Here is an 18444-nt window from a genome sequence, read left to right on the forward strand (position 1 = left end):
GTTCTATGATTTGTTACTACTTACACTTTTCCAAAACAGGCTAAGGGTGTAACCATCCAATTGGTTTGCACACAAACCTCTGGAATATTTTTCTGTTGCCTAGCTGTGTGGCAGGTGTGTCGTCCCTTTACTTCTTGGTTCAAATTGGGCTGAACAGTAAATATCACCTTCCCATAGAACCAAACCAACTAGTTTGTTTATACACAATTTTGGTCATCCCGTCTCAGCAAGTAAGAATCCAACGACTACACAACAGATACTAGTCAATATTTGCCATGACATATGAGGCTTGTGACTCTACAAAATACATAATTCAACTAACAAAATAGAAGCATGTTTGATTTGTGCAACTTGATAAATATTGTTTAAAAGCATCACCAAAAATACGTTGGCTGGATTTGCAATAATGCCTGAAAGTTGCTTATAATATTTGCATGACATTCACAGATAAAGAAATTCAAATTAAGGAGCAGAAATACAGTATTGGAAAAAAAATCACAGAAGCATTTTACCTTTCTGTTGATCGCAGAACTAGAATGAAACAACTTAATCCCAGAGCTCTTGAATTCTTTTTTTTTTTTTTTTTTTTTTTTACTTCATTTTGTAATTTCAGTGTCTGTTTTCTCTATTTAGAAACCATTTGGGGTAAAAGGCTTTGTGAGTTTTCCCTGTTGTGCTTCTTCATGGATGTTGGGACTTAACAAGGACTTCAGGGGAATAGAATTCATTACTCATCAGCACTCTGCTGTCCTCTACCAATGACTTTGGTAGCCACTCATAATATAACTTCCAAATCAATCTGCACTTACATGTGTTGATGGCTCTATGAAACAGCCTTTAAAATGACTGAAGGCACCTTGAAGTTATACAACATCAGTATTATTAATTTAAAGACAATTCAAAGGTTACAAATGCAAATTCTGTAACCAGTTTCAAGCCAAATCATGAATATGCATCACTGAACATGACAAACATAAGAAGATATAATTTACACTTCATTTTTGGCAACATATTTGATCAAACTTAATACCTTCTGACAGGCTTTTCATTATTTTACAGAAATTATTATGCGTCTTGTGATAGGGTGGCGTTGTGGGCGCAGGTGTTATTAGCAGGGAAGGGGACTCAGAGGCAAGAAAACTGCAGTTTAAGCGCTGCTGAGCAATTTTAATAAACAAACAAAAAATACCAAATACAAAACAAAAAGGCACAAGGGCCAAAATAAAGGTTTAAACAAACACAAAGTACCGTTCAGGCTGAGCAGAGCCTTCACTGAACATTTACAAAAAATAACACACAGTAACAGACAGGTTCACTCATCCAAAACTCCTGTACCAAATGGAGCCCTGAGCTCTCCTTTTTATGTGATGGAGTCTGGTGGTCCCAGCAGAGTCAGAACATACAACCGCCACCTCTTCTCCTGTTCCTTAAGCAGCACCTCTGGGGGCTGCTGCCTTCATTTCCTTCCCTTTTTAACTACAGTCCCACTCCGAGTCTCGAGAGGGCGCTATCCCACGCTGACACCATATGTGACAGGACAGCATTGTGAACCTAGGTGTTATAGGCAGGGAAATAAACAGTGTCAGCGCTGCTGCACAAATTTAATAAACAAACAACAAATACCAAATACAAAACAAAGGCACACAAGCCAAAATAATGGCTTAAACAAACACAGAGTACTGTTCAGGCTGAGCTGTGCCATCACTGAACAATAATGCACAGGAACACAGGAGCACAGAACACAGTTATCTCACCCTGGCTTTTCTACCTGTATTATAAAGCTTGCAAGGTTTTCAGGAAAGAAATATATAGCAGGGGGAGACTGGGGACAGTTGTAGCATTTTTTACCTTAATCCCCATTACGCACAGATGATTTGAGCTAGTTTGACCACTTTGATACAAACAACTCACACCTGTCCACTACCAAGCCCCATAGTTATCATGTTTTAAGAGCAGATATACATATGGCAAGAGGGCTTGAAATGTAAAGTGCTTGATATTACAATTGACTCCATGGCCAGGGTCAGTTGTAACAGGAAGTATGGTCAGAGCTAACATTCTGTGAAGAATAAATAAACAACACATTTAATTTAACTCGAGAATTGAATGTTTTATTGAATAAGATAAATTCAAAGCAAATATGTTTGTTTTTATTTAACTCAAAAACTGAGCATCTTATTTGAAAAATAAAAATGTTCACAAACTTTTTAGCATCCCTAAAATTATAGACCTTATCAAGCATAAATATGTCACTGAGTCACAACATTTTGTTTCCTTCAGTGCAAGATTAAAGTGCCCAAATATAGCTCAGCTAATGTTGAATGGGGTCAATTATAAGTACAGAGATCATGGATCCAAAAACTGGATAACTACAGGTACAGTGCCTATTGAAAGCCTACTCCCCCTTGAACTTTTTTCACATTTTGTTGTGTCAGTGCCTCAGAATTTCATGCAATTTAAATGCATTTAAAAAATATTTTTTTCCACTTATCTACACACCATACTCCACACTGTTAAGGGGAAAAAAGTTTTTTATTGAGAAAAAAAATTAGATATTAAAAATACAAAACTGAAATATCATTATTAGATAAGTTTCCACCTCCCTGAGTTAACAGTTGGTTGAAGCACCTTTGGCAGCAGTTACAGCGTGAGTCTGTTGGGATAGGTCTCTACCAACTTTGCACACCTAGATTTGGCAATATTTGACCATCCTTCTTACAAAACTGTTCAAGCTCTGTCAAGTTCCTTGGGGAGCATTGATGGACAGCAATCTTCAAGTCATGCCACAAATTTTCAATTGGATTTAGGTCGGGGCACTCCAATGTAGCTTTGGTTGTGTGCTTTGGGTCGTTGTCATGCTGAAAGGTTAACTTTGGTCCCAGTTTCAGCTTTCTTGCAGAGGGCAGTAGGTTTTCCTCAAGAACTTCCTCTGTGCTTTGCTCAATTAATTTTTTCTTCTGTCCTGACAAGTGCTCCAGTCCCTGCCAATGAAAAACATCCCATAACATGATGCTGCCACCACCGTGCTTCACAGTAGGGATGGTGTTCTTTGGGTGATGCGCTGTTTTGGGTTTGCGCCAAACTCAATGCTTTTCATTTAGGCCAAAAAGTTCCATTTTAGTTTTGTCAGACCACAAAACTTTTTGCCACATGGCTACATAATCTCCTGAGTGTTTTTTTTGCATACTTCAAACGGGATTCAAGGTGGGCTTTCTTGAGTAATGGCCACCCTACCGTACAGGCCAGATTGGTGGAGTTCTTGGGATATTGTTGTCACGTGCACACTTTGACCAGTCTTGGCCATAAAAGCCTGTAGATCTTGCAAAGTTGCCATCGGCCTCTTGGTAGCCTCTCTGATCAGTCTCCTTCTTGCTCGGTCATGCAGTTTGGAAGGACGGCCTGTTCTAGGCAGGGTCTTGGTGGTGCCATACACCTTCCACTTCTTAATAATCATTTTGACCGTGCTCCAAGGGATATTCAAGGCCTTTGATATTTTTTATACCCATCCCCTGATCTGTGCCTTTCAACAATTGTGTCCCGGAGTTCTTTTGAAAGCGCCTTGGTGCTCATGGTTGAGTCTTTGCTTGGAAATGCACTACCCAGCAGAGGGAACCTACAGCAACTGCTTAATTTATCCTGAAATGAGACCACTTAACTTGTTGTGTGATTTTGAAGGTGATTGGTTACACCTGAGCTAATTTAGGATTGCTATTACAAAGGGGGTGGACACTTATCCAACCAAGCTATTTCAGTTTTTATTTTTAATTAATTTTCTACAAATTTCTAGAATATTTTTTTCACTTGGAAGTTGTAGGGTAGGATATGTAGATAAATGAAAAAAAATATTGTAATGCATTTTAATTCCAGTCTATAAGGCAACAAAAGGTGAAAAATTTGAAAGGTGATGTAGACTTTCTATAGGCACTGTATATATCACAAAAAAAAAATTGGGGAAAAATGTACTCTACTAGGTCAAAAATCAATTTTTGTAGATAAAATCTCACGGTTTTGGAACAGACAGCTCATCTTCCACAGAGACTTGAACTGGGCATGTGTCCAGTGAGTGATGGCACTCTAGTTTGCTTCTAATTGGAGAAATTTACAACCGTCCCGTGTTACAACTGCCCCCGGTCTCACCTATCAACCTATAAGGTATGTAAACCTACTTTGCAAACTCAGTCCAGCCATGTTTTCGAAATACCGTTCGTCGTTTGTTTGGTTAAATCTCTCCGCTAGTCATGTCGATGTTGTCCCTTACCTTCACATTATGAATTAAACTTCTCCAATCCAGTTCAGGGATTCGGCAGAAAAATGCCCTGACAGGGATCATCTAAAATCACATCCTGCTTACAAACGCTGCAATGTTTCATTTTTCAGTGATCCTTCATTCCTGTCACTCTGTGGTTGAACGTTCCAGTAAATTCATTCTCAAAATTCACGTGTCATATTGATACTTCTTGAAATGCATGACATCAAGTTCAGGACTGCGACACCTCACTTGTGCAAAAAGTAACTTTTCCAGAATTGTTTCAGGTTAGTTCTTTTACACAAAGAATTGTGGGAGTCTGTAACCAACTCCCCAGTAAAGTTGTTGAAGCTGACACCCTGTGATCCTTCAAGAAGCTGCTTGATGAGATTCTGGGATCAATAAGCTACTAACAACCAAACGAGCAAGATGGGCCGAAAGGTTACAAGCGAGAGGAGGCCAATGTTCTCATGTTCATATACACAGCCAATGTGCCGCCAAGTGTGCATCAATGCCATGGAGCATAGCTGAAATCGAGAGCAATCATGCACAACAGGATCACAGGAAGAAAATATAAATTATTTCACCATTGTTAACGTAACACAGTATCACAGCATAACTTTAATAGTCTTTCAAAACGGTGCATTTGTACTTCTATGCTTAGCTATTTTAGTATGTCACTTCAGCTCAGTCTCTATCACCATCCATCCTGTGCTCCTATTAAAGGGGGGGAGATCTTGGAGCATCGGATGTGGAACCATACAAACATGCTGGATGTTTTGAGACTGCATAGCAGACAAAGTTCTACCGAGGTATGTTTTCGATAATGAATGCTGGGATAATCTTGCTTCGATTTCAGGGCGGCTGTATTGGTGATGCACGCTCTGCCCTCTTGTGGGGAAAGGATGTTGTTGTTATCAGAATTGAGTTACCTGCAAATAAAATCCTGCTTGATAATAGATTATTCTGTGTATATGCTTACTGTTTTATGCATAGAGATCAATAAGTTCACAACAATATAAACATTTCTACTCAAGTTCATTCTAGATGGCAAGATGATTAGAGGATTTTCTTTTTAGCAGAACAACTGACATCTGGTTATAGTGAATCTGAATCATCTCTATTATGGCAACGGGGTAGGGGCAGCAAATCTATCCCAGCTGGGAACCAAAGTTTGCCTCCATGGTTTGAGGTAAGGTTGCCCATTGGGATTGTCGGTCCCGGAGGGCTCGAACTGGGTTCTGGAGGTGGTGGTACTGGGAGAGGAGGTAGTGCTTGGCTGTTCCGTGGTACCGGAGTGGGGGTGAGTAGGCCGGTCTTGGCAGAGATAAGGGTCCTCGAAGTCTTCCGCCAGTTTAACTGCAGCTTCTCAGGATTGTGGCGCCGTATCCAAGCCTGGGTTTCGGCACCAACCACATGGCAAAACTGCTCAGTTTCTATCGCCTTGCCCATCTAGCCCTGTCTTCTGAGCGGGCCTGAGCCAGTGTATTGTGTGGTCACAGAATTGTTGGGCGACCACCCTGGGGCATGGAGACCATTGGTTCTCCCTGAACCATACCCTGTGGGTTTCCCCCGATGTTCAGGCGGCGGAGAATGACTTGCTTCACCAGGTCATAGTGGGTGACCAGGTAGACTTCCGGGGCATACGCCACCATCATTTACTCTGTCCGTGCCTTTGGGGCCATCGTCACAGGTCCCGTCGGTGCATTGGGCATTATGGCGACCCCAACCCTCTCAATTAGAGTAGTGTACTGCTCCTCTCTCCTCAGTCTCCTGTCTGCTATCCAGCGCCTCCAACAGTGCTGATAGTGTAACATGAGCCATCCCTGTTCTGACACCATGTGTGGCAAAGTGGTTTGCAATGTGCAGGTGTAGAGGTGATGTGATGCTCAAGACAATGACAAACAACAAAGTACTGGTGAAGTAGTGGTTTATTTATAATCCAAAGTCTGCTGAAAACAGTAAAGAAATGGAGGGTTGGCAATACACAATGTGTTTTGTACAGTTCAATAAACACTGGGTTCAGTCCTGAAATAATAAACACAGTATTAAATACACAGATAAAACACAGACACAGTCACAAGTCCAGTGAGTGCTGTGGTGCTCATGGTGAAATACAATTTACCTGTGTACAATGGTGAAGTCTTGTCCGGTTTTGTGCTGGCCTTTAGCGACAGCTCCAGATCGTGTTAGCTGTCTAATAAATAACAAACAGTACAATTAGACGATACAAACAAACAAAACACTCAGTTATTTTATACTTGTCCTTCAGCAGTTTTCTCTTAACCATTACAAAAGGAACCGATCACTTAATCACGCCCCATGGGTTAGCGAGTGCAACTGTTTCTCCTCCAATCTGCGGTTGCCACATCTCTTTCCCTCTGGAGTGATGAGCTGGTGTACCATAGCTTCGCCCCCTTTCTAGATGTCTGACTTCCACCTAACCCTTGGAATGAGTTGTCGGACCATCCAGTCCGGGGTACTCTGTTCCCTTTACACAGCAACCTCACAGGTCAGAAGGGAGATGTATAACAACTCTTTATTTCACAGTCCCCCCTCACTTTTTTAGTGATGTGTAAATGTTCCCCTCAAATTGCAGGAGTAGTAACACTTATTTTACAAAAAATGTATTGGTATAAATCACTAGTCAGCATAGAAGTCAGTGGGAAGAAAAATACGATCGGATCGGGATCATGAGGTGGTGTTTTTACTTTGAGGATCTGGATTAGGCTTCACTGATCTGTGATGTTGATCCGACCCTGAAGCTGCACACACCTTAACTAGGGAAACTGAGAAGTGAACATATGTGGCAGGTAGTTTAAAGGCCCCAGCTAACAAATTTATACAACCTTTGATCACAGTAATGTTAGGCGAAAATGGCAAACGGATGGACAAAGATAAAGAAGGATGCACTACGTTGCTGTATCCAAAACACAGGAAAATGGTTTGAGTTTGTAATTCACTATAAGTGTTATTTACTAATGTTATCACACATTGAGGTTTCTGGCTACTTACAGTGTAACTTCTCATTTCAAATTGAAACAGTAAACTTAAAACAGCAAAATGACCTTTGTGTAAATAGACATCAACAACACATTGCCACTTTTTACACAAATATACCAAATTAACGACAATATATTATTGATTCAAAAATCATTCTGCGTATTTAAATATATCACACAGACTCTTGCGTTTCTATTTATCAATGTTTTAAAAAAATAGTCACATTTTACTAAACATTTTTAAACTAATAAACAATTAACATAACAAACATTATTGTATTCATCATGGTAAGGTTGAGTTCTTACCTGTAAACAGGAACATTGTCTGGTGCTTGGTGTTTATTTACATTATTATCAATATATCAGCTTATTTTAAGAGGATGGAACAGGAAAATACTTTCTTATACCAGTACATAGCAGCAGCATTGTAATAGCGAAACTGTATTTATCTTTAGTATTTAAATTGTGGGGAAACCTTCAACTTTTCTAGAAATATATTTCAAGGGCAATTCTCATCCCTCTCATTAAACTTGCATTAGGCTACACTCGCTCTAGGACTGTGCACTGCCTCGGCAGACGGTTGTAAAGGGATCTGATCCTGGCTCTTCGAAGACTAAAGTCATGGCTTTGTAATTCCATGACTCAGAAGCAATTGACTATTGCAATTGACTACAACTATTTGCCACACTCCTCACTTATGACATTGTACCAACAATGCATTGCTTTGAATGATTGCCTCAGGAATGTCTTTGGATCTTCTGAATTAGACATACAATGGATGCAATGTTTTGTTATATGTGTTTGTCGCATATTGTATTATTTCAGATAGAATAATCTTCATGCATGGCCCAGCTACAGAAACTGTCCCCCAGCCCCCTCCCCCACTTTTGAAACCAATGCTAAGCCAGTGCTAGGAACGCAGCGACATCACTAAGGCATGAACAATCGCTGGCAGCACTATCAATTGTAGACGCCTCCTCGTGTGTTTGACAATGTTCAAACATAGGCTTTAAAAAGTTGAGTTGCCAAATGAAATTGAAAGCTCAGTTGGCAAATAGCTCATTTACAATTTAACATAAGAATTGACAAATTAACTTCCCAATGAATGTATAAAATTTAAGAGTTAATTCATACATTTAAACATTAATTTATAAATAAGAATTCATTTACGAATTGACTCATGAATTGACAAATTAACTATTTAATTTTGACCTTTATAATGCTCCATACAAAATGGAAAAACTAATTGTGTACGTTGCCAAACGAAAATTAATTTATGATAAATCCAACAAAGATTACAAAGACTTAAAAAAAAAACATATGGAAAGACATTGCTTCAGACTTGGGATTGATATGTATTATAAAACATGAAATTATGCATACACACATGGATTTTGTACAGTATAGGTTATTACAAGCATATACTTTTAATTTCATTTGTAGACAAGCAAGTAAAGAAACAATGGCCTAACCTGGAAACACATATCAGAGAAAGAAGTGTAACAGGGCAAGAGCGGTCAGGGCTTAACAATCAGAAAAGAGGGGCAGTACATGAAAGTGATGGAATTTCTGGCTCCATACACAGTGAGTAGGTCATTATGATAAAGCATTTTCGGTAGCTCATTGCTAGCTTCCCAACCTTTAGCTATATTTATTACAAAAATTAAATATCGGTCATATGGTTTGTGATTCTATGACTACTGTGTTGTGTAATGTCATATGTTTTTTATAATTTTTTTTTATTATGTATTGCGTAACATTATTATAGATCTAATAGAATTGTAATAATTAGCAAACATTTTAACCTCCACCAGTGTTTGCTGATCATTAAGTTTATACTACATTTAACATTTTTTGTGTTCAAAGTTATGTAAGAATTAACAGAATTGTATAATTTTTTTATTAAAATACTGAAACTTGGTATATTTACTCCAAAGCCTCCGCTGCACATCAGCACTCCGAAGTACGATATCAATGCTTATAGTGTGCAATGGATTGACGCATGACTTTAACGCCTTCCAGCACGAGACACTGTAGGATTCCTGCCCAATGTTCAAGACATCACGAATGAATTGAACATCCTATTCAAAGGCATACTGCAAATTAAGGTCCCAAAGCACCTGAGGATCCAATACAGACTGACAATTGTTATCAGATTCGTACTCAATCATACTTTGTCAGGTCGCATACTGAAAATCCTATTATAGAATTTAACCTTTGCTTTACTCAATGCAATTAGTGTCTCTTTTTACATACATCATTACTCATCAGGTTAAAATATCACTTGTTAATTGTATTACTAATCAAGTTGACATATCACCTTCACTACTCACAATGAATGTTTCCCTTAACTCACTACCTCAGATGCGATATTCAAGGATCTTTTCCAACCTTCAAGGTACAAATATCGCTGCAAGACATGCAAGATCTGCTCCACCCCCCCATCACAAAGGAATCCTGTCAACATTCTACGTTCCAGGATGTCTTTTTAGAAATGACATTCGTCTCTGCTACTGTGGGTTCCTCCGGCATGACAAAACCAGCTCCTTGAGCCATCATCAGACCCCCGCATCGGAGACGTTAAACTTCAGTCTCAGGGTCATGTATTCCGCACATTTGTTTTAACAGATATTGTTTTGTCTTGCTCTAACATACACATGTAAATAAAGTTTATTCAGGAAATAACCAAGTGTGTGTCAGGAATCAAAGCCAGCAAGGTTGTATTATAGGAGTTACATCTCTCCCAAAATGGCTTCTTCCTAACGTGTCTGTGTCCTGAGGGTTTAGTGGCTGATAGCCTAAAACAAACAATTGCATGATGCAGAGCTTCAGTCAAGAAAAGTGCTTCAGTAGACCAGAGCAGGGCGTGCGTAGAGGACCCACTACAGAAGCAGATGAGACACAATGCACTTTCTGTCTGGGATACAACTGTCAAGCCCCTTTCCCAATACAAATACATTTTGCATATTTCATTTTATAGCCCACTTACCTGAAAAAAAAAAAATACTAAAGACAACTGCTTTTCAACTTTTATTTTTTTATTACTATAAAAACAATATGCACAAACTTCTTGCAGTTGCTGTTGCTATTTTTTTTTAAAATAAATTTAGTAGTCAGCAATTATTTTTTGTATTTTCTCCCAATTTAGAATATCCAATTATTATTAGGCTCAGCTCACTGCTACCACCCCCTGCGCTGATTCAGGAGTGGTGAAGATGAACAGACACTGTCCTCTGAAACGTGTGCCATCAGCCGACCACTTCTTTTCACACTGCAGACCCACCATGCAGACACCTCAGAGCTACAGCATCAGAGGACATCGTAACTCTGGGCAGCTTACAGGCAAGCCTGCAGGCACCTGGCCAGGCTACAGGGGGCGCTGGTGCACAGTGAGCTGAGAACACCCTGGCTTACCTAGGCCCCCCGCCCCCTGGGGCGGCCAATTGTGCATTGCCCCCTGGGAGCTCCCATCCACGGTCACCAATGGAATAGCCAGCGCCGTCCAGGCTATAGGGCTTGTCCTGCACTTCACGTGGAGTGTCTTTACTGAATGCACCACTCGGGAGCCCCTGCTGTTGCTAATTTTATTTAAAAAAAAGGCTCACACATTGCAAAGTGTCTAACAACAATACCATTACTTAAAATACAGCTATTTACATTCTGTGAATATAGTAATAAGATCTAATGAGAATAAACATACTGAATAAGACCTTCAATGCTTAATGATTCCTAGAACACCTCATAGGATGACCTAGTAAAATGCAAACTAGTAAAATGATTGTGATACAATGGTATAGGTACAGGTACAGTATTACCATTATAATTGAAAACAAAAATCAAATAACTCATATATTGAAGCTATTTCCTAGTTATGACGATAACTAAAAATGGTCACAGATACGTAATAAATTCACTACAGGTATAACAGCTAATTCACTGGAATTTCATTAGTGCAATAAAAAAAAAAAAAGTTATTGGTAATACTAATAAGTTAAATTCTCAGGAAATGTTAGTTCAGAATGGATTTCTCCCCCATACTACAGGCATTGGAAAGTCATTAAAAAAAAAAGCAGTTACATTAAAAATACAAAATAATAATAATAATAATAATAATAATAATAATAATAATAATAATAATGCCTGTTCAAATTTACAGGGTACTATGCAAGGTGCTAACCCTCATATTATTCTCTGTACAATCTATGAGGTGTGTGAGCATTAGCACACATTATATACTGTACATGGCTTAACTCATTGATGCAAGCATTGATAAAGCTTGAATGTTCACACAAAGGCATACAGTAGCTAACACATATCTCTTGAATGATGTTCAGTCATTATCATAGATGCAACCTGTTGGGGAAAAAACAGTTTTTTAAATTTAAAATTCTAACTAATAATAACAATAATAATGGGCCATATTAAGTAAACTTTAACAGAATATTAATTACCAATGTTATAAAACTTTCCTGCAAGTTCCTTGTCATTCTTGTGTTTAGTTTTACATGTCGGATTCAAAATAAAGTCTGGAAAACTAAATCATGTACTAAAACATGTTATTAAACGTAAAAGCAGGCTTTCAAAAAAGCACAATCACATATAAGGCACGCTGCAGACAAATACATATTGTAAGTAGCTAACATGAAAATAAATAATTACATACAAAATCAGTTTTGAATCACAGTATATCATGGAAAAAAAGAGATATTAGATACAAATAATTGGTGAGCAGCATATGCAAAAGATATTGAACTTGTATGAAAACAATATGGAATTAACAGTAACAGAAAAAAAAGTTGAAATGTATGTTGATGCATTTTATGCGATGTATAATACGATCTCCAGCTGTCGAGAACGTGATAGCTTGTTTCTATAAGTTGCTACAGTGGTGTCATCAACAGTTCTCTAGTTCCTCAGCCTTTATATTAGCTTAAATGCTTTCGTACATAAAGAGATACTGCATGGTTTTGTAAAGGACAATAACTTTTTGCGACATTGCTTGACATACAAAACTTGAGGCTTTGCCACTAGCGTGTTATTCAGTTGTGCTGCATATTGTAACAATTCCAAGTACAGGTAATTTTTTAGATGTGACTTACCTTCTCCGATGTCATCATATATATCAGCATCACTAAGAAAGAGAAGGGTTGTATATTTAGCACAAAGGTTTCAGGGGGGAAGAATATGTCAATAAGAGAAATTGTATTTTTGAAAATATGCCATTTTTTAAATGTTCATTCTTCTTCAACTGAAACTGGTAATCCTTCAGGAGGGACAGCAGTAAACAAATACACAATAGCCAACTGTATCGTTTACCTCTTAAAAAAACTTAAAATATAAATTCCCCTATTTGAGACTAAATATATATACAGAATATGAACATGGCAAGTTTATATATATGTATATATATATATATAATTATATATATATATATATATATATATATATATATATATATATATATATATATATATATAATCTGAAAAACCTGTACCTGATGGGAATATGCATGCAGTCTAGGCAATACAGTTTAAAACATGGGGTTCATTTTATTTTGCCTTGTCTCTTTACCCACACATTCCCAAATGCAAAATGCTGCCTTTTCTGTTTGCTAATTTTTTTATTCAATTATTTTAATTTTCTCCCAATTTGAAATGGCCAATTATTATTTAGGCTCAGCTCACTGCTACCACCCCTGCGCTGACTCGGGAGCAGCGATGACGAACACATGCTGTCCTCCGAAGTGTGTGCCGTCAGCCGACCCCTTCATTACACGCTGCGGATTCACCATGCAGCCGCCCAGGAGCTACAGCGTAGGAGAACAACGAGGCTCCCGGGCAGCTTACAGGCAAGCCCACAGGCACCCGGCCAGACTACAGGGGACACCCTGGCCGACCTAGACCCCAGGAACTCTCCCCCACTAACTTAATAGGACAGAGTACAGTGCAAAGTTCACAGCTGTGCTCTTTTCAAATGTAACAGTACACTTGAGTGTTTCAGGTGTAGAGAAGCATGATCTTAAACTGGGGAAGCCTTTTGTTTATGTGTAAACAATCTTTCCCAGCTGCCTTAATGCAATATATCATTAAGAACTAGATGAATCCCTAAATCAGACACTTGCTTTCAACTTGAACTTAGTCATTTGGAGTAGTGGGTAAGACACTGTGTCTCACTACAGTTTTAAAATCTACACAGATAGATTAAGCCATACAATGTGGTCTGCCGCAAGATGTAACCCTCTTCAATATCTAATCTGCTTAATTAAAAATGAAAGTTTTTTTTTTTTTTTACTTACTCCACGATTATATTGTTGTTTAAAACGTAACCAACTGTAAAAGAAAATACACATGTTATGCTTTGTAAATGTACATTCATGATAAAGCTAACACAAGAGTCTGCTTTGTTTAATTTAAAGGTTGAAAATATAAAATTTATTAGAAACATTGCAGCAATCAGATAAAGAAACCATGAAGTCAAAATGCTTTACTTTAATTAGCTATATAGCTGGTAGTTACAGTCTCTCTCTCTCTCTCTCTCTCTCTCTCTCTCTCTCTCTCTCTCTCGTCTATAGCAGTCCGTTGACGTACAAGTTATAAGTTATTCAATCTTCCTGTACCATAAGTAACTTAGTAGATGGAACAACACTTAGAAAGGACATACCTATTTATACAGCTACTGAATGGTGTCAGTACAGTATTTCTAATAGTGGGACCCCCATATTAACAAAGCTTAATGATTCATGAGGCAAACCCACAATGCAGAGTGTTATCTCTTTTGACCGATTAAATATGTTTTATATACATGGAACTTTTCTAGACTGTAGCTAAAGAAACCAAGTTGCAGCTCTGTGAATAAAGGCCTAATCCTGTAAATCACAAGTTAGGGCATTGCAAGGGTATATACTTATAGGACACACACAAAGCTTGTTGATTTTTAGGGAATTTTCCACTCCCCTTAAATGTACGTTGTTTAAGTTAAATATCCCCATTTAAGGGGCATGGAATATGAAAGTAAATGTATTTAAGAGTAAAATGAACATATGAAACAGAAACAATTACAGAAAGGCTCATTATATATATATATATATATATATATATATAATATATATATATATATATATATATATATATATATACTATATATTAAGTCTGGTTTGGAATAAACACGTCTTGTTTGAATGAGACCATAATGGAGGGCCATTAGGACCCAGTAGTGGTTACTGGAGTCAGGACCAACTCCAGGTTTAGTCAATAGACTAATTAGGGGATTAATTAATTAGGTTTAAAAGGATGCGAGTGTGTGTGTGTGTGTTTTGTGTGGGTGATGGTAGGAGTTTGGTTGGAGAGTTGGAGAGTTATTGTGAGTATTGTGAAATGGGAAAACGAACTATGGAAAAGGTATTTCGAATACAATTTGGATTATGATTTGGGTTTTGTGAAGAGGTAGGAACATCATTTGTTTAGAAAGGGCCCGTGATCGGGTTAGGTTTTGTTTATTTTCTTTTCATTGTAAATAATAAACACATGCTATGGCATTTCCTGGCATCCTATGTCTAAGTGTTTATTTGAAGAAGGAAAACGTGAGACCAGAGGACAATCCGTCATATATATTTTTCCCCCAACTTACATTTGCCTTCGTCATTCCTGCAAATCATTTTGTTGTCTACTGCCTTTTGTATAACATCGAGCACCTCCCCAGGCTTCAGGGGTAAGTCTTTGCCTCCCCACTTCTTGTTTGTCACTGTGGGTACCACTGTCACCTGGTGTAGAACCTGGATTTCTCCATCATACTGCAGACAGTGGTAAAAATTGAAAACAAAAGAGCAACCTGAATTATTACTTGAAAACAAGCAGCATATTTCAGTGTGCCTTGGTAAAAGCCTTGCCAAGTGTAGAAAACTGTAGTAAAGTATGGTAAAGTACCAATTGCATCTTTAATGGCTCTACAAAGTAAAAGTTCGAAGCACTAGCAGTATGCATTAGCTCATCCCTCCTTTGTACTGTAATATGTTTTTTCAAAACATCTAAGGTAAACCATTTTTATATTCTCTTATGTGCTTGTTTTTTTTGTTTATATTCAACATGCTGATGTAGAAAACATAACTGTCCATTGAACCGAAACATTACTTGGTATACCGAACACAATATATATCTTTGTATGTTCTTACTTTGAACTTTTTCCTGAACTCCTTCTCCTCTCTTTCAAATTTCTTCTGCTTTTTGGGATCAGCTTTCAACTTCAAGAGACTAAAAGAAATTTAGCTTCTGAAATTAGCCACATTCAACTGTGCACTTTCAGAGACAGAAAGAAAAGTACAACTTTTTAAAGATGCTGATAGTGACAGCGCTAAAGGCCTAATTTACGAAAGGGTAATAAATGTAGCTGTAACATGCACCATAAATCGATATTTGTGGTCCCATTTACTAACAGAGGACAGATTTATTTACGTGGGCACTATTTGACTAATTTACATACCATAGTGTGCACACTACATGTATTGTGAGCGATCATTTAATGTGCATGATAATGTCACAGACTTGCCGTGATATAAAAAGCCCCAGCAGTCCAGGCATATCTTTTGGTCAGTAGCTTATTGTGAAAGGTGGAGGTGGCTTACACTGACCAAAAATGAGCGATCAACAGACGCTGCACTCAGCAGCAGGACAGGCAGAAGCAATGCAAACTAAAACTGCATGCAGAAATTCTAGTGGAGGAGGTTGTTTTAAATTACAATACCTATAATTCGCACGATAATTAATAACATTGCAATAGTAAATATGGAAATCATGAACGTGCACATTAATTACAGTTGTGGTGCACATTAACGTCTAGTGCCCTTTCGTAAACTAGGCCCTAAGTCTGTACAGCCATGGCAGGTGAGGCTGGGCTGTATGTTACTGACACACTTGTTGTTATTGTTGTTTGTACATTGGGTGAAGGACAATAACATTATTACCTGGATGGTGGTGTGGGTGGAGGGAGATCATGTGATTCCACATCATCATAGATCTCATCTGTTGGTGCTGGTGCTTTATCTGAAAAAGGGAAGGGTGGCTTTTAATCAATATAGGACTAAGGATTAATCTCATAGGTATACAATTTGAAAAATGAAATGGAAACAGTGTTGAAGATGACACATTTCACTGAATCAACATATCATTTGAAAAAGTTAATGTCCCTTTTAAAATTTAAACATCTGCAAATACACTCAAATCTTATTTTACTTGATAAAAAGGGACATTTTGGTCTTGAAAGCTATTAATATATATATATATATATATATATATATATATATATATATATAACACACACACACAGACGGCAAGGAGGGGGTTAAAATCCTCCCTGCCATAAACATGTGCAAATGCACGTTTTGTTTAGGTATTTAATTTATTTGATTGTTAATTTTCCCCTGCACCGGGAAGCAATTGTAAATAAGAATCGGAATGTTCAATCGTAATAAAGAGTAGCCTTTTTTGTGTTAAACTTTAAAAAAAAAAAAAAAAAAAAACCCTGGGTTTTAGTTGTTATGCCTGGTAAACAGCTGGCGAGATAGTCAAGGACCGGCATACATCGTTAGTAAGAGTTTCGAAGGAGCTAGGGGTTTGTTTTGTTTTTGTTTATTTTTAAGAATTAAAAGGCCATATCAGCGCTGTTTCATTCAGATCCTGTGTGTTGGAAAATCTACGTGTTGGGAAATACTATTTGTTTCTTTGATATAACTAAAAGCTGAGCGTGTGTGTGTTTTAATTTCGGCAGTAGGTGTTACTGCACTGTCAACAACAAATACAAATACTTTACTGTAGGTGCATCTCTGACTCAATACAATCAACTACACAGATTAAAGTGAATGTTAAAATGTTTTCTTACCTTTTGAAAACTCAGTCGGTGGAGGTATTCTGTGAAATCAACACTGAATTAGACAGATAGATAGATAGATAGATAGATAGATAGATAGATAGATCTCCCAGGCATATATCTGGACTACAGCAGTATTTAATACAAAAAGAAAACAGAAAAAAAAATATAGATTTTAACAATTAAATGTTAATTTTCATTGGTGAGCGGTTCAATCAGTTTACTGTAGTGTACTCTATATAATTATTCTAAATCAGGCAGAAAGCAAATCATGTTTAAATGTCCATATTCATGAAACTCAAAGGACTGTTTTTAAAGACTTTTATTTGAAGAGTGTTTATAAACATTATTTTTGGCTAAACTGAGCTTTGAAGAATTAAACATTATGATTAATTAAAAAAAGGCTTAAACTAAAACCTTTATTTAATTAATCATAATGTGACTAGAAAAACATCCCTTAACAGAACATTCTTTAAATCAGTCCCTAATGTTTTGTGAATAAGGCCCCACATATCTGCTTGTTGCTTACACATATGCTTCAGGTCTAATTGCTGCATGTTTACTGTTTGTGGCACTGCAATATTATATACTATTTTAACCCATAATCTAACCATATTAATGAACTAAGCAAGACACATCCATCTGTATTGCAGCATGCATGTAACACACTACACTGTTATACAGTATATAAAGAATTTTGTTTCCAATTAGAAGGCAACTGTGTAGTCTATTCTGAGTGTTTCCTTTGCCCGGTAACAGAAAACAAACACTACTGTTCAGTGATTGAGAGAATGAGAGCCTAACTGATTAAAACGTGATAAGCACGTATTTCCTAAAAGACAGAAGACTTTCATTTTCTATTAACACTTGGGTACAATTATTGCTTTTATGATATAATAAATGAGCAAGGAAACTTCTGTACATGTTGATTATCTTATGGATATGACAACTAAAAGCCAATGTAACAAAAATACTTGGAAACTACAATGGAAATGCAGTCATTTAAGTTTGCATTCAAATCTTTGTAGCATTGTACTTTGCATGCAGTAATCTTTGATAAATGCATCTCTTGTTCATTATGGCTTTGAGTGTTGAAGTTGAGAAACACTGGTGAAGCATTTGGGATCTATTTTAATTTGAAATAAAAATCAGCTGGGTATGTCCACTGAATACCATATACTGTAGGACATGCCACCATCTCTGAGATTAAACAGAGTCAATGATATGTTCAGTGATGTGACCCATACAATGTAATTTGATGCTGTAAGATTTAAAAGATGCAAAAGTGTCCATATATGCAACATACTCCCATAATGGTGGAGGTAAAACAGTTGTCTC

At 37.4% G+C, this 18444-nt stretch overlaps 1 protein-coding gene across 5 annotated transcripts in view; it reads right to left on the reverse strand.

The window, feature by feature from the left end:
• Nucleotides 1-10889: 10889 nt before the first annotated feature.
• Nucleotides 10890-18444, reverse strand: part of LOC121304936 (FYN-binding protein 1-like) — a 53815-nt gene continuing 46260 nt past the window's right edge. For all 5 annotated transcript variants that reach the window (XM_041236392.1, XM_041236382.1, XM_041236415.1 and 2 more), the window contains 7 exons: nt 17119-17147; nt 16205-16283; nt 15416-15494; nt 14875-15037; nt 13544-13577; nt 12348-12379; nt 10890-11601 (listed from right to left, as the gene is read on the reverse strand). In XM_041236392.1, coding sequence (XP_041092326.1) covers nt 11579-11601; nt 12348-12379; nt 13544-13577; nt 14875-15037; nt 15416-15494; nt 16205-16283; nt 17119-17147 — 439 coding nt within the window. In that variant the 3' untranslated portion in view covers nt 10890-11578. The remainder of the gene's footprint in view (nt 11602-12347; nt 12380-13543; nt 13578-14874; nt 15038-15415; nt 15495-16204; nt 16284-17118; nt 17148-18444) is intronic.

The sequence above is a fragment of the Polyodon spathula genome, chromosome 2 (genome assembly GCF_017654505.1).
Source record: "Polyodon spathula isolate WHYD16114869_AA chromosome 2, ASM1765450v1, whole genome shotgun sequence".
Lineage (NCBI taxonomy): Eukaryota > Metazoa > Chordata > Actinopteri > Acipenseriformes > Polyodontidae > Polyodon > Polyodon spathula.